Genomic DNA, 23076 nt, shown 5'->3' with positions numbered 1-23076 from the left:
ATAAGTACTTGGATATGCATAGCAGTTTCTTTGCATTTTCTTATTCCATCTTCATAGTAATTTATTTATTATTTATTTATTTATACTGGGTCTTGTATAGCCCAAGCTCACCTCAAACTCCCTGTATAACCCCAAGATGATCTTGAACCCTTTATCCTCCTGCCTCCACCTCCTGAATGCTAAGGTTACAGGTCTATTGCACTAGGTTTATATAGTACTGGGGATTCACTTTAGGACTTCCTGACCAACAGGCGAACAGTCTACCAGCTGAGCTGTATCACCAGCCTTATTTGGTGTTCAGTGACAGTATCCCAGTCTGTGACCCAGGCTGACGTTGAGCTCACTGCAATCCTTCTTCCCCAGGCTCAGAAGTGCTGGAATTACAGGTGTGAGCACCAATCCCAACTTTCACAGCAATTTAAAGAGAACTCATCATTGCTCCTATTTTACAGAGGCAGACACTGAAGCTAGAAGAAACTATTTAAGTGGCCCATAAGGACATAAGTAGAATTTCAATTTGAATACAGAATTCAAGTCCAAGTCTGTTGTGCTTCAAGTCTATGTTTCAAACCTTTTCATACTATCCTGTAGCTCTTACCCATTATCTAGCTTATCACACTTAACAGAAGTTAATATATTCATAAAAAGGGTGCACCCTTCACACATGCACACAAAGTGCCCTACCCTTAATGAACTAACAGACAGACACGTTCAAGTTGCACAGGGGTAGAATAGCTGTGTCAGGTATCCAAAGCCAAGCCACTCCCTAAGAATAATTCTATTTAATTTCCAAAATTAGACGTCGGTCTTTTGTGTGCTTGGCTCACAAAATGTTTTCAATGCAGGTTTAGCCTAAGGGAAGTGGTGCTGGTATGTTGGGAAGCCATTAGGAGCTCAATTTTTGTTCATTAAGAGATTAGGGAGGCTTTGTTTGGTAAATCGACTTGCTTCAATTGTGAGTGAAAAATCAAGAATCTCCCCAGTTAGGACTGGGGTGTAACTCTCTGGTAGAGTCTTTGCTAGGGTCTTATATTCCATACCCAGCTCCACCACTAAAAATAAAGAAGGAAGGAAGGAAGAAAAGAAAGAAGGAAGGAGAGAGAAACAATTCTCCTAGTTCCCCAAGCATAACAAGGTTCATTGTTTGAGCCACTCCTTGTTTGTTGTAGTCATTTCTACTCCAAGATTATTCTTAGTGTTAAGTGTTTCAAGTATGTTTATTTGGTGTTTATTTGGATATGTCATGGCTACTAGACTGAGTGCTGTGGAAACTAGTTAGGATCTTTGTACTATTAGTACCTACCACATAACAATAGTTGATAAATATTTACTCAGTGAGTGATTATGGCTGTATCAGTTTGCTGCCTGCTGCTAGGAAAAACTCCATGACCAAAAGTAACTTGGGAAGAAAGGGTTCATTTCATCTTACAAGTTACAGTCCATCATCCAGGGAAATCAAGGAAGGAACTTGAAGCAGAAATCATGGAAGAATGCAGCTTGCTTCTGGGCTCATGCTCAGGGCCACCTGCCTAGGGTTAGCACCACCCATAGTGGACTGCGCCCTCCTAAATCAATTAGCAATCAAGACAAAACCTCACAGACATGGCAAGAGGTCAATCCCATGAATGTCATGTTGACAATCAAGATTAACATCACTGTGGTCCAGTATCTAACCAAGAAGACATGTAATATTTGTACAATTCTGTATGCTGTATAGGTCCCCTCTAGAATGGACATTCATTTCTATTAGCTTATTCAGAAATAAACCCTTGTCTTTTTGTTGCAGGAGTTCTACTTTAATCCTTGCAATGATTAATATTGTCAATTTGGCCGGGCGTTGGTGTGTGCTTTAATCCCAGCACTCGGGAGGCAAAGGCAGGTAGATTTCTGTGAGTTTGAGGCCAGCCTGGTCTACAGAGCGAGTTCCAGGACAGCCTCCAAAGCCACAGAGAAACCCTGTCTCGAAAAACAAAACAAAAACAAAAACAAAAACAAAACAACAACAAAAAGTCAATTTGACAGGATCTAGAATAACTTAGGAGACAAACCTCTGGACACATCTGTGAGGGAGTGTGTAGACTGGGTTAATTGAAGTGAGGAGTTCCACCCTGACTGGGGCAGCATCATCTTGGGCACTGAGGTTCCAGATGAATTAAAAAGAGACAGTGACCAAACACCACATTCCCCTCCTAGCTTCCTGACTGTGGAGGCCATGTGACCAGCCACCTCAAGATCCTTCAGCCGTGACTTCCCACCATTATGAACTATACCCTTGAATTATGAGCCAAAATAGACCTTTCTTTCTGGGTTGCTTCTGCCAGGTATTTTGCCACAGCAATGATAAAAGCAATTAGTGCATGGCTATTAGAAATAAAATAATATAGGATAATTTAAAAAACTTGGGAGGTACTCAAGTATAAGTAACAGTAAAATGTAGAACAATCATTAATTCTGAAAAGCAATAATGAAATCCATAACAATGATATAAGTAAGCAAGCTTTGCTCTTACCATTTCAAGTCTTTTGTGCTGGTGCTGGGGTTAAATCCTGGGGCCTGACATACGCTAGGCAAGCACTGGGCCTACTGCTGACCTACATTCCCAGCCTACATGAAGTCTTTCTGGGATTGTGTATTCATGAATGGCCATTGAATCTTGTTAGATGACTTGTTTGCGTATCTGTATTAAAATGATCCTATATTTCTTCCTTTTTTATTCTGTGAATGTTCACATCAAAAGAGTGTGTGTATGTGCATACATGTGTGCACTCACACACGTGTGTGTGTGTCTGTGAACACATGTGTGAACATAGTTTGGAAGACAGAGTTAAACCATGCATGTCAGGGTCTCTCACTGGGACTGGGAGCTCTCCCATTTGTCTCAGCTAGCTAAGGCCAAGGGATCATCCTCTCTCCACCTCCCCAGTGCTGGGATTACAAGTGGCTTTTTTATTTAGGTGGTGGACATCCAAACTCAGACCATCATGCTTGCATGAGGCCCTACTGTGGAGCCCCGTGACAGCTGATAAAGAAACACTCATGCATTACGGCACATATCTATAGTAACAGCATCACTAATGCTGAGGCTGGAGACTCTTGAGATCAGAGCCAGCCCAGGCTACATAAGGAGACACTGTCTCAAACAATGAATTAATTAACGCACTGACAACCAACCAACAAACTTCACCTCATCTTACAGAATCATAAATCTGAATGTGTAGATTCTAACGGCCCATACTGACAATTACTGAATATAATGCATAATTCCCATGTCAAACTGTCTGAGAATTGAGGAAGAGGCACATAAATCAGGGTGGGGTTATAGACAGGATCCCCCAAGTCCTGACCTCTACCAGTAACTGTTGTTGGAGGGCAACAGGTGAGATCTTTCAGTAACATAAGTATCCTGAAAAAACCTATGAGGCCTCAAACGAGAAGTTTAAAGTCACGAGTATGTCCTTTGACCCATTCCCTTTCTTTCCTACATTCAAGCTGGATCATTAACTCACTCACGTTCTAGAATTTGCCACAGCTGATATTTCCCAAGTGTGCTGCTTTCTGTCTCAGACTTGCCTTGGGTTTGGTGATGTGAAGTTCTTTCACCATTTGAATGTAGTGCTTTTTCCAGACGCCCTGCTCAAAGGGTGTTGGGGAGAAGCTGATGTACCAGTTAAAGCGCAGGCACTTGAGCATCCAGAGCTGGTCCAACTCAGCCAAGCTCTTCCAGTACCAGCTCACCTGGGAAAACAAAGCAGCCTTCTCACTTTCACAGCCTCTTTTCCGCTAGTGCTTGAGCTGCGCTGAGGGACCCCAAATAACTTCTGTCATTTTCCTTGAAGGCACAGCTCGGTAACATTACACTTCTGATCCTCCTGTGGTGTGCTGGAATTATAGGTATGACCCACCAAGGCTGCTTTACAAGTTTATATCTTAATCTAACTCCAGGTTATTTTTTTATTATTTTATAAACATTCATTTATTTTTACTTTTATTTGCATGAGTATTTTCCTGTGTGTATGTATAGGAATGCAATCCAGAAGAGGGAGTCAGATGTCCTGGAACTGAAATTATAGACAAGTTGTGAGCTGCCATGTGGATGCTGGAACTGAACCTGGATTCTCTGCAAGAGCAGCAAATGCTCTTAACTGCTGAGCCATCTCTCCAGCCCCTTAACTCCAGTTTAATACAGTAAAGAGTTACTTGTAAGAAATATTGGCTTCTCCCCGCCCCAAGCCCTCTGAGGGTATACTGGCACACTCAGACCTACCTATCTTTCTTTCTGTTTTGTTTTGTTTTTGAGAAAGGTTTTGCTCTGTAGCCTAGGGTATCCCAGAACTCATAATGGTTCTCCTGCCTTAGTTTTCCAAGTGTTGAGTTCACAGATATGCAGCTTAGCTTAGATATCTTTCACTCTTGTCCTCTTAGTACATATTTCCTAAATACCCTCTTTTAAGCTTTTCTATTTACAGATGACCGGTACTGCATAGGCTAGGGCAGTGGTTCTCAACCTGTGGGGAGTTGGACAGCCTTTTCACAAGGCTCACATATCAGATATGTACATTATGTGTCATAACTGTAGCAAAGTTAGAGTTATGAAATAGTAACGAAAATAATTCTATGGTTGCGGGTCACCACAACATGAGGAACTTTGTCATAGAGTCCCAACATTAGGAAGGTTGAAAACCACTGGTCTAGCGTGTTATTTTAGATGCTACCCCATTGAGGAACCACTTATATGTGTATAACTGCTAGTGGTTTTTGTCATCTGATACTCATGGTGACTTGCTGTGGGGTAACCCCTCTGTATACTGTGAATATATGTTGCTCCCACTGGTGGGTAATAAAAGCTGCTTTGCCCTCTAACAAGGCAAAATATAGCAAGGCAGGAAATTCAAGTGGCAGATGCCAACCAGCCACTGGAACAGCAAGATGTACTAGACCACAGGTAAAGCCACGACCCATGTGGCAATCATAGATTAATAAAAATGGGTTAATTTAAAAGTAGGAGCCAGCCAGGCAGTGGTGGTACACACCTTTATTCCCAGCACCTGGGAGGCAGAGGCAGACAGATCACTGTGAGTTCAAGGTCAGCCTGGTCTACAGAGCTAGTTCCAAGACAGCTAGAGCTGTTACGCAGAGAAACCCTGTCTCGAAAAACAAAAACAAAAAAAGATAGGAGCTAGTTAGCAATAAGCCTCAATAGTTTATAATTAATATTAAGCTTGTGAATGATTATTTATAAACCACTGAGGAATGGGTGGTACAGAGAAACCCCCGTTTACAGTGTCTTACACACACACACACACACACACACACACACACACACACACACACACACACACACACACGGTTAGACACAGAAAAAGGTCAAGGATCATTCATTCAAAGTCTGCAGAATAAAATCCATTACTTGGCTTTATGCACATGCATGTGGGGTTCATCTTTAGGTTATTCCACCTTCAGAGTTTCCTAAAGCTGTCCCAATAAAAAGCCATGTACCATTCCATTGCCTTTACCTGTGCACAACGGCAAAGGCTCCGGGGATCCAAGAAGGAAAAGATATAGACAGATAACACCCTTGGAAGCTTGGTGGTAAAATCCAGAGCCTCTGCTGGGATTTTTTCCTGCAGCTTTCGACAACAGAACTTCTGCTGGGACAGGGAGCAGCGCTCTAGCAGGCCTGTAAGAATTCTTCTCCTCTGAGAGTCTGTCCATTTGTCAAACTGAGGAAAAGAACAAGAGTCCCACACTTATTCGGATCAACCATGAGGAAGAGAATAGCACAGAAAATGAGTTTAGCAAGTTATTGCTAATGCATAGCATGCAGATGTTACTATACCAGCTCAGTAAATCCCACATTTCACCACCGACTCATCCCTTCTCACATTTCCATGTACATGACTAACCGGCATCTACAGAAGAGCATCTGACCTAGGCCTCAGTGTATGTGTAATAGTCAACTTGATACAATCTAGAGCTACCTGTAGTGTCTCATTGAGGGACTGTCTAGATCAGGTTGGTATTTGGGCTCGTCCCTGGTGGAGGGGCGTGACTGTCTTATGTTAAATGATGTGGGATGATCCAGCCTATAGTGGGAGGCACCATTCCCCAGGCAGGAGACCCTGTACCATCTAAGTGCTGAAAGTTGAGCACCTGTGCCTGTGTGCACTTATTTTTCTCTGCTCTTGACTGTAGATGTGACCAGCTGTTTTAAGTTACTGCTTTGGCACCCCGCTATGGTGGACTAGAACAGCAATTGTGGACTAAGATGAACCCTTTCTTCCATGAAAGGCTTTTTGTTGAGGCATTTTATCATTGTAACAGACATGACACTAGGAAAATATAATAAAAATGTGTGTGTGTAGAGCAGAGAGAAATGAATGATACTTGATTGCTCTCAGCTAGCTTTTTCCTGTCTGATTTAGTTCAGAAGCTCATGTCCAGGAAACAGTACTACCTATAAGACAATCCCCCACAGACACGCCCACAGGTCATCTGTCTAGATAGCTCTTCAGTTGAAACTCCCTTCTCAAATGAATCTAGGTTGTGGCAAGTTGGCAGTTAAAGCTTTCCTTCACAGTATGTGTGCGAATTCATTTTTGTTGGGGTACAGACATGAGAAATGCCACTTTAGGGTGTGCTCCTCTGGCCCTCATACTCTTTTCCAACTTCAGAAGGAGTCTCTGTTTCAATACTTTAAATTACCTTGTGATAATTTTAGAACCTGTTGTCTGTAAAGGTCCCACTTGCTCTCCTTCCCTCCAAACAGGGATTCAGAGCTGTTAGAACCAGTGTCTCCAGGATTAGTTTCCCACCCTCACGTTAAGATTTGCCTGTATTGTTCTGAGTTTGGATTGTTTGACAGGAGTGAATACTCACGGTCCTACTATCAATTTTCTACTGTTTGTAATATTTAAAATGTCCTCATTTATATATTGGGGGGTATTATAACTACATTGTAGGGCTATTGTGAGGATTACATATACATTTGTGTGTGTATGTGTACATGTACTTTGTATAAAGGATACCTATTATTCTAAAATGCCATGAAAATCTTAAAAACAATATGTAAGTGGTTAAATCTGTGTAAAAGAGATATGCAAGAAACTTTAAGGGGCTGGAGAGATGGCTCAGAGGTTAAGAGCACTGACTGCTTTTCCAGAGGTCCTGAGTTCAATTCCCAGCAACCACATGGTGGCTCACAACCATCCCTTATGAGATCTGGTGCCCTCTTCTGGTGTGCAGATATACATGGAAGCAGAATGTTGTATACATAATAAATAAATAAAATTAAAAAAAAGAAACTTTAAAAGCATCAAGTTGTCATGTTTGTGTCTTGACAAGGAAAAGTCCAGGTCAGCTCACCAGATTTCCTTAGTGTCGCATAAAAGAATGAACTCACATTATAGTGTGACTTAAAATGAATATAAAAGAGCATTAGGATCATAAAAACCCATAAAAGAAAACACTGAAACACTCTCCCTGGAGATTAAGAAGATAATTACGTGGACTCTTCATTTGTTTCACTGATCCAGAAAGTCCAGGGTAATTTACATTTGGCTTGATAGGTGTTTTTTGCCTCAGGGATTTTCCTTTCTAATTGTGTTTGTTTAAGCTAATAGAAAGTGAATTTGCATTCCTTGAACCCCTACCAATTCAAGGTGGGGGTGATGACTCAGAATACTGAGTAGTAGGGGGAAAAATCCCTGTGGAGTTTAAAAGGTGTTAGGATAAACTAGGAAGCAGATAATCCACAAATTGTTCACCGTTCTCCCTTATTTCTTGCATCAATTCTTCAGTAAAATCCGAAGCATAAAAGTAAGGGATCAGCATGTGAGGCTGGGTAGCCACTAGAGTTCTCTCATTCTACTGTCACACAGTGTTGGGGTTCACTCCTGAAGGACCCTCTTCTGTGGGGTATTCTTGATAACTGTCCACATGATATTTTTAGAGATGCTGTAGCTTGAGCTGTCAGAGTTCAGCAATCATCTCACAATAAATGGCAAGGACAGGAGGGTGATTTGGGAGGCTCCCCCAAACTTGTGGTGTGTGTGTGTGTGTGTGTGTGTGTGTGTGTGTGTGTGTGTGTGTGTGTGATGCTGGAGAATCACCACCTATCACTGTATGCATCAAGGCAGAGTCTCAGCCTGATCCAGGGCTCACAGGGTTATTTTGCTAGCCACTGTGTTCTGGGGATCCTGGCTCTGCTTTCAAAGACTAGACTTACAGGGAGGTACCATACCCATGTGGACTTTATTTGGGTTCTGGAGAGCTGAACTCCTCCCATCCCCACACTTCTGAGGCAAGTACTTTAACCACTGAGATATCTCCCTAGCCCTACAGAGGATTAAAAACAACAACAAAAAGATAAGGTCTCATTGTGCCTTTGAACTCACAATCCTCCTGCCTCAGCCTCTGGAGTGCTGTGATTATGGGTGTGTAACTTCCACACAGTGCACTGCCACATACAGCTTTGGTTTCTCGTTATTATTTTGTTTGTTGCTATCCTAAATATCAAACAGAACCACGTGTAATGCATGAACAAAAATGAAATTATTTATGGGGCTGAAGAGGTTGCTAAGTGGTTAAGAGAGCTTACTATTCCTGCAAAGGACCTGAGTTTATTCCCAGTACCCAGGCCAGGCAGCTCACAACCACCTGTAATTCCAAGCTTCAGAGATGTGACACCCTCTTCTGGACTCCTTGGGTACCTGTACTCAGGTACACATAACTGAAAGGACTCCAGCCAGCCCAAGCATGGCAAACATGGCTCTAGCAGGCCTTGTCTTTCTCCCTCATTCCTTCTGCCTTGCTAAAAATTGTCAGATTACATTCTGAAAGCTTACCACCAAGGTCTATTCCCTTATTTGGCCTCCTCCTGAGGCTGACTACCAAAGTCCAGCTAATCAAAGTATTGAAGTTCAATAATCAAAAGCCCTCTTTGATCAGTCAGTGGTGGCACATGCCTTTAATCCCAGCACTCAGGAGGCAGTGGCAGGCAGATCTCTGTGAGTTCAAGGCAAGCCTGGTCTACAGAGCAAGTTTCTATATAGCCAGAGTTATACAGTGAAACCCCCGCCTCAAAAAAACAAACAAAACAACAACAATAACAAAACAAACAAAAAACCCTACTTGGCTCACCTAATTAACATGCCCAATTAAAATTAAACACCTCATCCTAACACAGGATTTTCCCTTTGCCTTTATAAACTGCCAGTTTCTTATGGGCCACAGATATCTGCTCTCTATCCAAAGGCAGTCTTTGTTACTCAGGAACAAATATCCCTGACCCCTCTGTCTTATTCCCTTTCCCCTTCTCCTCTATCTTCTGTCTTGTCTCTAATCCCCTGCTCTTTGTCTCTCTGGAGCAAATGAATCTCCTTTGTTCTGAGAACTTGGTTTTGGGGGTCCTAAGCTGGAACCGATCCCTTATACATACCCTGCCTCTTCACATATACACATAACTAAAAATAAATATTTTAAAATGTGAAGACTTTGAAGGGCTGAGACATAGCTCAGTTGCCAAGGGGTTTGCTTGGACCCCAGCACCTGTGTAAAAGCTGGGTGTGGCAGCACACACCTGTAATCCCAAAGTTGGAGAGGCTGAGACTAGGGAATCTCTGGGGCTCGAAGGCCAACCAGTCTAGCTGGAATCCATAAATTCCAGATTTAGTAAGAGATCCTGCCTTAAAAAGAAAGGTGGAGGGCCAGTAAGATGGCTCAGCAGTTCAAGGGGCATGCAGTACAAGTCTGGTGACCTGAGTTTGATCTCAGGAATCTACATGAAGATGGAAGGAGACAACACGCTCCGCAAAGTTGTCCTCTGACCTCCTCCACATGAGCACTGTGGCACATGTGCCCTTATGCAGACATCACACAACACACACACACACACACACACACACACACACACACACGGAAATGAAAATAAAGTGTACAATTGACTTGTTTTAGTATAGATACAAAGTTACAAAGCCATCAGCACTATCTAATCTCAGTTTCTTTTTTTGTCCCCATCTCCCATAAAAAAAAAACAAAAAAACAAACAAACAAAACAAAACAAAACAAAACAAAACCTCACAAATGACACCCTGTTCTCTGAGGTCCCTTACATTCAATTTTCATCTACCATTTGCTACCTTTCAGAGGTTTCAGAGATTCAGTAACCAAATATATCAGTCTGGAAGCCATGGAGCCATTTTACTGGCCAAGCATTTGAACAGTATCCAATCTCATCCTCACCTGGGGTGGTGGGTGAGGCACTCACAGTGGCATCCACCATAACTCGAATGGCTTCACCATTTATTTTTCGAATTTTGAATTACCATTAGATTATTAAAGATAAAGTGGTTTGAAAAAAAGAAATACATAAGCATTTCATCCTATTTAAACTGCTTTGGGGATGGGGAGGGGAAGATTGATTTAGGGAAACAGGGTCTCAGGAGCCAGGCTGGCCTTGAACTTGGTACATAGCCTGAGGCTGTCCTGGAGTTGATTCTTCCACCTCTGCTTCCCAAGTGCTAGGATTACAGGCTTTTATGTGTACAGTTGCATTAAATAAATTCACATTGTAGTACAACCACCACTACCACCTGTCTCCAGAGCTTTCTCAAACCAAGAGTCTGCACCCATCAAAAACTAGCTCCCCAACCCCTGGTTGCCTCTATTCTATTTTCTGTCTTTATGAATTTGCCCATTCTAAGTAACTCATATAAAGTGGAGTTGTACAATATTTGTCTTTGAAACTGCCTTATTTCACTTAGCACATGATGCCTTCAAAGTTCGTCCATGTTATAGCATGTATCAGAAATACTTTCTTTTTACAAAGGAATAATATCACATCATATGAACATAGCACGTTTTGTTTATTCATTTACCTGTGGATGGATATTTGAATTTTTTGCGCTTTTGACTATTCTGAATACTGTTGCTATAAACACTAATGTGCAAGCTTTTGAATGGCCATATGTTTTCAATTCTCTTGAGTAGTAGAAAATATTTAGTTGAGACTGTAGAGTAGTTCAACAAGTAATTTGTTGTCCAGAAACACATAATTTGACATTATTCAGTAAGGATAATGACCTTTGGGATTCTGTCTCCTCGTTAAAGGAATAGATGAGCAAGTCCTCATCGATGATGAAGGGTGGCTGTAGCTTGTTAGGCAGACCCATGAAGTTGTTTGTTTCCTCATGCACAAGTTCAAGTATATACAGAAGAATGTACCTGCTACCTGGATGCTACAGTGGATGAACTGCACTGGTTACAAAGAAACCCTCTCTCAGATCCAAACCACATCACTACGCTCTTTGATTCAAGGAGGCTGGAACTCTGTAGCCATATTTCTCTGTTGACAGCCAGATCTCTGCTAAATGCTGCCTGTGAAGATGGAAGCACTACAGGGAAACTGAGGAAGAACAGACATAGTCCTTCCTGCTTGCTGCGGCTCCTGTGTGCACTGCCCTGACTCTTCACTCTGACTCCTGGCTCCAGCTGTCCCCCAGACAACCTAGAGTCATCATGCTTCCTTGGATATATTAGAACCAGCTGGCTAGGATGCCTACTTTTCCCCATCAGGAGTGTGAGTCCCCTACTAGGCTGGAGTGAGTAAGGCGGGCATTAGTTCAGTTCTCCACAGACCCTCCTCAACCCTTTCCTGAGTCTTTCTTTCTAAGACTCATTCTTTTGATTAAATTATGTCTGTTAAAATACTGGATGAGTTCTGTTTTCCAGGTAGACTTTAAATGGAAATCATCAGTCATGATTCTCAGGAAGGAGCTGGCACTGCCTTGGTACGTGTGGCACCAAGACAATGCTGCAGACTGAATGTTTGTGTCCTGAAGCATTCGAATGTTGAAACCTTTACTATTTGTTTATTGAGTTTTTCATGACAGGGTTTCTTTGTGTAGCCCTGGCTGTCCTGGAACTTGCTCTGTAGACCATGTTGACCTCAGAGATCTACCTCCTTCTGCTTCCTGAGTGCTGGGGTTAAAGGTGTGCACCCCTTTTCTGGCCTCCATGGGCATCAGGGACCCACACGGTGCACATACATTCATGCAGGCAAAACACGCATACACATAAAATAAATCTAATAAAAAATTAAAACCAGTATGAAATCCTAACCTGCAGATTGGGATGGGGAGTAGGTGGAGCCTTCAGGAGGTGGTATCAAAACAGATCCCAGAGAACTCTCCCCCGCTTTCTGCCATTTCAGGAGACAGCAAGAGGGCTGCTCAAGAGGGCTTTCACCAGACACCCATCACCAGCATCTTGATATTGAGACTTACCAAGCCCCAGAACTAAGAAAAATAAACAAATAGCTACTGGGTCTATGGTTTTCATTACAGTAGCTTGAAAACAGACATTATACCATGATTCAGACACAGGCATATTTTATTTTTATTATCTATCTATCTATCTATCTATCTATCTATCTATCTATCTATCCATCCATCCTGTGGTATTGAGGATTGAACCCAAGGCCTTGGGCAGACTAGGCAAATACTCTGCAACTCAGATATCCCCAGCAGGCCTATGTATTTTAAATGCTTTACCCATTTTCCAAGCAGAGCTCTTCGTTCTTCAAACACCTACAGCAAATAAAAGAAAACAGGGTCATTTTGGGCATTGTGGTTCAAGATATCCATTATAAACAACACCATTAAAGGATCATTGAGTAAGGGTTCACTATCTCAACTGAGTAGGAAGAGACAGGTTGCATTTCTGAGAGGGTACTCTATTTATTAAATGGCCCTGAACTCTCTATGCAGGCCAAGGATGACCTTGAACTTCCAATCTTTCTGTCTCTACTGCCAGAGTACTTGGATTACAGGCTGCACCACCATGTCTGGTTTATGTAAGCTGAAGAATCAAACCCAGAGCTCTGTGCATGCTGGGCAAGCACTCTACCACTGAGCTACACTGCCAACCCACTTTACTTACTTTTAACCTAGGCAAGGCCTCTCTTTTTTATTTCTGTATATAGAATAATTCATACAAAAGAAGTAACCTATCCTCCCTTCTTTCTTCCTATCCTCCGTCCTTTTTCCTTTTAGACAGGGTCTCTCTCTATAGCCCAGGTTGGCCTGGCCCTCACTTTATAGCCCAAGCCGGCCCAACCAACTTGATTTTCCTGCTACTGTCTCCCAAGTACTGGAATTACAAGTGTGTACCACCATGAATCACTGATAAATTGCTCCTTAAGAGAAATAAAATATGAAAGAAAAAGGAATTATAAAGAGTACTAAAAAAAAAAAAAAGAGCCCTCGAGTCTCAAATTTGAAAGATCATAAACTAACACAGACAAATAGAAAAATGGAGCTTCTGGAAATTTTCAATGTTAATCACATAAAAACTTGTAAAATACATGAATGAGAGGTTCTATTTTTTCTTGTGTATGTATTTGAGAGAGAGACAGAGAGACAGAGAGACAGAGAGAGAGACACACACACACACAGAGGCCAAAGGTCAACAACATCAGGTATCGCTCTCCAATTTATTTTTTGAGACAGGGCCTCTCACTGAACCTGGATCTCACCAGTTTTTTGCTAGGCTGTCTGGCCAGCAAGCCCTAGGTATCCTAATGTCTCTCCTCCTGGACACTGAGATATAAATGCATGCCACTGTATCCAGCTGTTTCGCAGACTCTGGGCATTGAACTCAGGTCCTTGTGCTTGCCAAGCAAGCACTTCACTAACCAAGCCATTTGATAGCCCTGCTTTTGCCCTTCAGTGTATACCCACATACATGACTATCTATGAACTTACTAATTATAAAATTAGTAATTTCTGTATATGTGCCTCTGGGCTTACAACTTTGTGTCTGCTCAGGCTTGCTCTTATATGCTATTTTGGACGGAAACCATGTCCTACTCATTTGACACACCCAAGCAGTGTGCTGGTATAGCATATCATGAGTACCCAAGATATTACATTCCAATAGATGTGACTGTAAAAATTGATGGCCTTATGGGTGTTGCAGCACAGTGTGAGTGAATGTATATGTTGATATTTTTCTGAGCCTCAGAGCATATGTGGATCTCAAAATGTGAGGAGAAGACCAACTTGGGTATATTTGGCAGAGGAGAGGTTATGAAGAGAGGAAGAGAGAATAATGAACATATGTGACTGTGTCTCCCACGCCAACACAGACACCCTCTGTCAGCTTTCAGATGGGGATCAATGTTACAGCTCTTGAGCAGGCCTGAAGGAACTCTCCAGCTAGGAGAGGCTGTGTAGACCTTGCTCCTTCCTGATCATGAAGGATGAGAAGTTGAATTCCTGCTGCCAGCAGGTCATCCTTTCCTTTCTCAGACTCTCAGGCTCTGGTCATCAAGGGCATATTGAAATGGAGGCTGAAATAGCAGCTTCAACAAGTGCCATGAGAAGTCTCCACTCTCTGGTCTAAGGAATCTCATACACCACATGTAGATACTTTTTGCATATTAGAGAAGGAAAAGAAAGACTCTTGCCTCTTCCCACCCCAATAACTGCCACTGGGAAGCTATGGTCCTATCATAATGACGACAGATAAATTCAGTATTACACATGCAAATAGAAGAGAATGTAGAAAACACAAAAGAGACAAAACTAAATCTGGATTCAAATATTTCTGGAGCTCTTTCTCTTCTACCAAAAACTCCTCAAGCCAAGCTGCCAATGCTGATGCAATTCTGATGCCCAGGGCCTCTCCCCTTTCTGCTCTACTCATGTTCCACAGATGCTGGAGAGTATCTGTTTTTTGTGTTTTTTTTTTTAAGACAGCGTTTCTCTACATAGCCCTGGAACTCACTGTGTAAACTAAGCTGGCCTCAATCTCACAGAGATCCTCTTGCTCTGGATCCTCCCATACTCTGGAATTAAAGGTATAAACCACTATGCCAGTGAGAGTGTCTGGTTGTTTCTCTAGTAGTTTCTGTTCATCTTACTTCCCCATATAGATGAAAACTCCTTTCACTTTTACATGCTCCCAGAACCAGCAAGAACAGGTTTCATGTCAGACTCTCAGCAACATTATTGGTCAAACAATGATAATGAAAAGGTTTCTGAAGGCACTAGAGATCAGAGCTGAAAGAAATCCTAAAGAAGGGCTGGAGAGAGATGGCTCAGGGGCTAAGAGCACTTGGCAGCCTCCAATAACCTGTAACTCCCAACTCCAGGAGATTCAACACCCTCTTCTGGACTCTGAAGGCACTGCACTCATGTGCACACACCCATATACACATAAATAAAAAATATTAAAATAAATCATAAAAAACACCAAACAACTTTTTCTTCAGCTTCATCATTTTAGGTAAGACAGGCAGACTCCCATAAAAGTTACTTTTTTCACATTTAAAAAAAATATAAACAAACCACTGGGTCAAGCTGGGCAAGGAGGTACAGGATTGTAGTCTCTGTACTCAGCAGGCAGAAGCAGGGAGATAGTAAGTTTGGGGCATGATTGGGCTAACAAAAAGAACAAATGCCAAGCATGGAGGCACACACCCGTACTCCCAGCACTTGGAAAGCAGAAGCAGGAGGGTCAATGCAAGTTTATCCTCAACTACGTAGTAAGTTTAAGGCTAGTTTGGCTTACATGAGACTCTGCATAAAAAAAAAAAAAGGAAGAAAGGAAGGAAGGAAAGAAGGAAAGGAAGAGAAAAAAGAAAGGAATGAAGTAATGGAGGGAAGAACCCTGGTACTGAACTACCTACTCAGCTTAACTTTGCCCTTGGTTTTTTCACTGTAATCGTGGTCTTCTCCATCATGGCTGCCTGGAACTTATATAGCCTAGATGGACTGGAACTGATGTTTCTCCTGCCTCAGCATCCTGAGTGCTAGCATGATAGGTCGATCCCACCAACCCTGCAGTCCTAAATTCTTGTGGAATGTCTGCCAGTGCTCTGCCTGGCATGGGATGAAGACTGGGTCTTGACATCATCAATGAGTTTTCAAAAGGAGGTTGGGCTGTACCATCATAGTGTTCCCTGAGGGTGTGGCTCATGGTAACAAAGGGACACTGACTGGAGGAGAGAGTTCACAGAAAGGCATCAGGAAAGAAATGAGGTAGGAATTGGTTTTGGTCATGCATCAGGCTAAAGCAAACACAATGTCTAAGCCAGACCCGGTGGTGCAGGCTTGTCATCACAGCTACTCAGGAGGTTGAGGCAGGAGGATCACCAGTTTAAGACCTGTCTAGGCTACAGCATGAGTTCGGGTCAGTTTAGGTAATTTTGTGAGACTGTCTCTTAAAAAGTAAAAAGGAGGACTGGGGACACAGCTCAGCAACAGTATGTTTCAGCACCAGTATGTTTGCTAAGCAGCTATGAGGCCCTGGGTTTGAGCCCAAGCACTGAAAAGAAAAGGGAAAACCAACATCTATTCAGACTCCAAGCAAGCCCAGGCATTCCCAGACAGTATATTCACCCAAGAGAAACTGCCCACCGAAGAGAGGAGGAGAGAGAAAATAATGAACAAATATCACAGTCTCTCCTGCTTGACACATCCTGACTCAAAGTCAAGAGGACTCCAATCTGGTTGAGTCTGCCCTTAACAAATATATGTAATTTGGGGCAAATCATTTTGTGTCAGTCCTCAATTGCATTTGCACTCTTACGTTCCCTGAATTAGAGTGGATTATCATTCCAAAGATGTGCAATCAGGGTCTTCATTTTTAAGAAGCTGGAAAACACAATATCTCTTTGAAATGGCAATATTAAAATGGCTCTTCTCTCACAGACGGCTGCAGTCTGTTTATATCACAGTTTACCCACAGCCTGCTGTTAAGTCAAAATCCCTTGGTTGTTATTTTAGTCTGTTGACACTGCAATTACATATTTCCTCATGTGACATCACTGCAGTGGAGGAGGGAGCTATTTTGGAAATCCTACATTATGATCGATGGATGGCAACAAGGTGCTGCCTCCCAGAACACCCTTTTTACAGGCACTGTGGGACATGCGTCAAAGAAATGGGGATGTGCACTTTTCGTGCTTTTAAATTACATATATTTAAGGTGTGCAACATGATGTTTTGGGATGCATATATAAGAGCGAAATAATCGCTAGAGTCAAGGCAATTATCCTGCCCATCCCTGCCCATGGTTAACTTGGCGTGTGGGGAACGTGATCCTTCTAATTACAACACTGGCTGGCAACATAGGTACTATTACAACACTCTCCCATAGGAATCCCCAGTGCCCAAATTACTCTGTAATCTGCTGCATTTGCCTACCTTGATGATGCTTTTTTTTAAGTTATCTAAATTTGAATTTAGTCTCTCAGCTGACAACCTGCTGTGAAGTTAAAAGCCCAAGTCTTTTATTTTAGGCTGAGTTGGTTATTATGCATTTCACATTCTACTACAGAACAGAGGAAAGACAAAAATTACAAAACCAAAATGGAGGGCTGGAGATGTAGCTCAGTTGGTAGACTGCTTACTTAGCATGTATGATGCCCTGGGTTCAACCTCCAGTCCTTCATAAATGGGGCTTTGAGACACAGGCCTAAAGCCCTTGAACTAGGGAGGTAAACTCAGGAAGATTAGAAGTACAATGTTGGCCAGGTGGTGGTGGCGCACGCCTTTAATTCCAGCCCTCACGAAGCAGAGGCAGGCGGATCTCTGTGAGTTTGAGGCCAGCCTGGTCTATAAGAGCTACACAGAGAAACCCTGTCTCAAAAAATTAAAAAAAAAAAAAAGAAAGAAAGAAAAGAAAAAAAGAAGTACAATTTTATTTGTGGCTACATATTAAGTTCAAGACTAATTGGGCCTACATGATATCCTGTCCCAAAAGAAGGGGGATGGATGCTAACGAGGTGACACAGTGGTTAAGATCATGTGCTGCTCTTACAGGGAAACTGGGGTCCCTTTCCCAGCACCCCAGTAGGGAAAGGCACAACTGTCTAACTGCAGGTCCAGGGACTCTGATGACCTCTTCTGGGCTTCATGGGCACCTGTGCTCTCTCTCTCTCTCTCTCTCTCTCTCTCTCTCTCTCTCTCTCTGTCTCCCTTCCTCCCTCCCTCCCCCCTCTCTCTCTTTCTCTCCCTCCCTCCCCCCCCTCTCTCTCTCTCTCTCACACACACACACACACACACAAACATACATTAAAAATAAAATAAATATTTTTAGAAAAGGAGTTCACAGCAGCATATATGCTTTTAAAAAATTAGTTTGAAGCCTGGGGTTGGTGGCACACACCTTTAATCCCAGCACATGCCTTTAATCCCAGGAGGTAGAAGCAGGTGGATCTCTGTGAATTCGAGGCCAGCCTGGTCTACAGAGCAAGTGCCAGGATAGGCTCCAAAGCTACACAGAGAAACCCTGTCTTGAAAAACAAAAAACAAAAAAAAACAAAAAAACAAAAAAAAAAAAGAAAAAAGAAAAAAGAAAAAGTAAAGAAAGAAAGAAAATTAGTTTGAAACAGGAAGCTAACTAAATGGTATTTTTGAATATGGGAGTTATGAATCATGAGTATTTTCTCTAAAAATTATCATTAGATGTGACAAAAGCCATTAAAGAACAAGGATAAACCCATGCCATGTTTTCTATGTTGTATTGATCCTTTCTAGAGCTGAGGGATTTTTTTAGTATCCTTTGGGAGGCAGCTGGTTGATAGCCAGGAGCTTAAAGAAGCTGCCTTAGCCAAGGTCATGACCTTGGAGAGGAGAGCAGCTGGTCATCGAAGGGCAGTGTCAACTATAAAAGGACAGACCTCCTTGCTGAGTTGTGAGACAACCCAGAGGGATCACAACAGCTGGTGTCCTGTGGGGCCAGTGGAGATTGCATTGCTGCTCACCTTCATGCTTGCCCCCAAACTTACATCTTTCCCTTCTGTATTAGTCAGAGTTGTCAAGAAGAACAGAACTTACATATGTATATACAGTATTTATTAGAATGGTTTACAGGCCATGGTCCAGCTAGTCCAACAATGGCTGTCTACCAACAGGAGGTCCAAGAATCCAGGAGTTGTTCAGTCCACAAGGCTGGATGTCTCAGCTGGTCTTCAGTATATGGCAGACTCTTGAAGAAGTTCTCATGCTAATGAAGGAATGGACTTGCTAGTGAGAGCAAGCAGGCAGAGATAGTAATCTTCCTCTGTGTCCTTTATGTTATTCTGGCTGCCACCAGAAGGTACGGTCCAGATTAAACGATGGATCTTCCCATCATTAATGATTTAATTAAGAAAAAAGAATCCTTCACAAGTGTTCCCAGCCACTTGGGTTTTAGTTAATTCCAGATGTAGTCAAGTTGACAAGCAAGAACAGTTATCATACCTTCTCTCCCCTTCTTTAGGGTTAATTCCTATATGTTCATCTCAAAACCTGCTTCTCAAGGCTGGGGATGTATATCATAAGCGCAAGGCCCTGTATTCAATCCCCAGCACTGCTAAATAAAGAATCTGTCTTTATCAACCCTCCTACAGAAAGCACTTGGGAACTTTGGGGACTATGAAGGTACTTGTTAAAAGACTTGGTTTTGATTTTAACTATGTTTGTATGTGGGTATGTGCACATGACTGCTAGTGTCCCAAGAAGCCAAAAGTATCAGAAGCCCCTGGAGCAGGAGGTATAGGAAGTTGTGAGCCACCCTATGTGGGTGCTAGGAATTGAACTATGGTCTTTTGCAAGAGTAATATGTGCTTTTCACTTTGAAGCCATCCCTTCAGTAACCGTTTAAAAGAAAATAACGGAGCTAAAGTCTTGCTATGCAGCACTGGCTGGGCTGGAACTCACTATGTAGACCAGACTGGTCTTGAACTCACAGACAGCCCCCTGCCTCTACCTCTGAGGTCTAGGATTGAAAGCACATGCCACCATGCCTAGCTTAAGATACTTTTTCTTCACAGTGGCCAAATCGATTAAGACTTTTCTAGGAAATTTTCTGAAAATCAAGACATTCAACAACTTTGTATTTCAACTCAAGTCACTTTCTCACACATGTGCAAAACCCTCACAATTCAATGAGAAAACAGATTTCCAAATTTGACACTGAAGTTGGAGGGATAAACTGTTATATAAACTGTTGGAGAGCTACAAGCATCACAACAGGTGCTTAATGAATAATTGTTGTGCCGGAAGGAAAAGATTTCCATACGTTAATTTGGCACTATGAGGCCAGGCTCCATCTGCCTGCACCTGTCCTTTTGTTCCTGAGGTCTCCTTTCTTCCTTCTCTCTCCCTGCTTGGGTCTTTTTTTTTTTTTTTTAAATCTGTTTCCTTTATAGCTTCTCTCCACTTTATTTCTTGGGATCCAATCTCTTACACACCCTCCCCCCCCCCCTTTACACCTGTTTCACATCAGAATAGGAGAAAGTTCCTAGTTCTAAGATGAGCCATGTTTGACTACAGGCTTTGCCAAGAGGGATCAACATTTTGTTACATAAATGATGGACCAACTCCACCCAAGGAAGGAGCTAGAAGGGCCCTAAGATAAAAGTCAATGAGTATCTAAGAAAGGGCTCAGTTGGTGAAACTCGTAGTTGCAAATACAAGGACTTCAACTGAATGCCCAGAACTCACACTAAAAAAAAACACAAGGAGTTGTGGTGTGTTTAAATCCCAGTGCTGGAGAGTCAGAGACAAGTGGATCCCCGGGGCTCAGCCTGCCTCACCTGCTCAGTAAGATCTAAGTCTATGAGAGATCCTGTCTCAAAAACCAAGGTAAATCATACCTGAGAGCCGGGCGGTGGTGGTGCATGCCTTTAATTCCAGCACTTGGTAAGCAGAGGCAGGCGGATCTCTGTGAGTTCGAGACCACCCTGGTCTACAAGAGCTAGTTCCAGGACAGCCTCCAAAGCCACAGAGAAACCCTGTCTCAGAGAAAAAAAATCATACCTGAGGAATAACAGCTGAAGTCCGTTGGCCTTCACACTCATGCAAGCACATGTACACACACACACACACACACACACACACACACACACACACACACACACAGTAAGAGGACTAAACTTGTGTCCTCACCCAGACCTGTGTATTCACAGAGAGTGGGGGAGATGGGCTAAAGTTGAACAGGAAAGCCAGGAACAGCAGAGAGAGAAGAGAGGAGGCAGGAAGCGGGGAAGGTGCTGCAGAGGGGACACTGATGCTGGCTCACAGGTGATGAGGACAGGAGCTGTGGCCTCAAGTGCCAGGGAGTAGCAGCAGAGGTGGAAGCCGGGAGGTTGGCTGGGGGTCAGGACCTGAAGGGACCTCAGGGATGCGTGGGGCATTGGAATTTGCCCTCTGGAGTAATCCCATTTTTAGTCTCACCTAATAGGATTGGTATTTCAGAAAGATCTTTCTGGAGCCTTATTAGAGGATAAGTAAGCTGGTTAGAGGCAGTGACAGCAGCCAGGGAGTTACTGCACTGCTCCTGGGAAGGGGTGGTGGGTGAGGAAGTGACCTGAGAACATGGAGCTGGGTTGAGTAGATCTAGAGAGAAGACTCAAAGACCCAGAGAACAAATGGGGTGTGGAAACAAGGGTGTGTAGGTAGATATTCCCCTATAGCTTCCCTATCTCAAGAGTCTGGGCATGCTGAGAAGTGAAGGCCCTCAGCACTCTTCACTTGGACCTGTTTTCCAAGTTACATTGCAGGAAGGCAGCCTAGAGGGAGGAGTTTATGTTTACTGTTTCCTAGGAAGTATTAGATTCTCTGTGCTCATTGGTCTTCAGCTGCCAGGAAACCCACCGTGTGCTAGGCATTTCTCTACGTGATGGGGGCATCACTCGGCTGGTTGAGGTCAACCAGGAGAGTCAGTGTTTAGGATTGACACATAACGCTCATCCTGACAGCTCTGCTGTGAGCAGAAGTTCTTTGTCCCTGCCCAGATCCCTTTGTCCTTCACTGTGAGATAGTACTGTCTTTTGTTCCTCTGGCAACAGGTTTACTTATTAGCCTGTAAATTGGGGTGAAGAATCCAATGCAACACCTGACAGGGAAAGGTGAGATTTTATGGCCCGGTGATGGTATAAAGTGGGGGTTCTCACCTGGAGGAAGGACTGGTGTGGAGAGGGAAGACAGTGAAGTTAGTTTTACACAATGAAACTGATTGTGTTTTGTTGCCAATTGGGTGTGGTCCTGATGTTCAAGGACTGATCAGAGTTCTGCAACTCGTAGAAGCAGGAATACAATATCCCATAGGTCTGCCATTCTCACACCCCAGCCACTTGCTTGCAATCCTTTGCTGGGTGTATTTTACTTGCATCTCCCCAGAATTAAACTGGGAAATAGACTTTTTAGGAAAATGCCAGTACCATGAGCACTTGGCTGATATTTATTCACTAAGTGACCTCAAGTTTATCCAGAAACTCGGGGATTGGTTTTTGAGGGGAACCCCTCCTAGACATCTTTCTTCTCCTCCTCAAATTCTGTTGGCTCCAAGGAGAACCATCGATGGGAGAAAGAAGACACACCAGGAATAGCTAGCTAATGCAGGAAAGAACAACGACTTTTCCCTGGGGCAGAACTCTGATCTATTTTTTTGTCTTGCCCATATAGCAAAGACACAAAGTTGTTTTTAAATAAAACTTGTGTTTTGTCTTTTGTTCATAGATTGTACCATCCTAAAAAATTCCTGTTTATATTCTGATTATAAGAATATATATTATTATAATTATATATAGAATTATATATCAGAATTTTACCTTTTTTCCCCCTGACGGACCCAAATGATAAAATACTTCTGACTACTCACCTGGTCATTCAGAAGTCGGTGGTTTAGGGGTGTCCAGGTGCTCATCTTTGTCTGCATTTTGGAACCATCAATGCTTTTTGGAGGTGCAAATGCCATCATGAAATGACCTAGTATTCTTCCATCAGAAAGACTACACCTATCATAAGAAATAAATCATTGAGTCTTTTGAAAACTAAATACACACACACACACACACACACACACACACACACACACACACAACACACACATAAACTTTTTTGTATGTTGAGAGAAGGTATAGGTGGATAGAATATTTACTGAGAGCCTTATTTATGTGAAAAGACTCTACACATATGTATGTTCAGTACCAGATTACATTGAGCTGGTGCTAAAATTGTGGGTTTTAGATACTTAGTCCATTGAAAGAAAATGAGGCTCACTGAAGTTGCCCACCGTGCCCAAGAT

The 23076-nt window shown here is 42.7% G+C and overlaps 1 protein-coding gene across 1 annotated transcript in view; it reads right to left on the bottom strand.

Moving 5' to 3' along the window:
- The window catches only part of Fbxo16 (F-box protein 16), a 45042-nt gene extending 22293 nt beyond the window's left edge, over positions 1-22749 (bottom strand). Inside the window, exons 1-4 of the mRNA XM_035453105.1 lie at positions 22651-22749; positions 12549-12584; positions 5514-5720; positions 3571-3735 (exon numbers count right to left, since the gene is read on the bottom strand). Of these exons, the coding sequence (XP_035308996.1) occupies positions 3571-3735; positions 5514-5720; positions 12549-12584; positions 22651-22749 (507 nt within the window). The remainder of the gene's footprint in view (positions 1-3570; positions 3736-5513; positions 5721-12548; positions 12585-22650) is intronic.
- Positions 22750-23076: the final 327 nt, after the last annotated feature.

Source organism: Cricetulus griseus (assembly GCF_003668045.3).
Source record: "Cricetulus griseus strain 17A/GY chromosome 1 unlocalized genomic scaffold, alternate assembly CriGri-PICRH-1.0 chr1_1, whole genome shotgun sequence".
NCBI lineage: Eukaryota > Metazoa > Chordata > Mammalia > Rodentia > Cricetidae > Cricetulus > Cricetulus griseus.
Note: the sequence above shows the minus strand (reverse complement) of the source record. Positions and strands in the feature narration are given on the sequence as shown.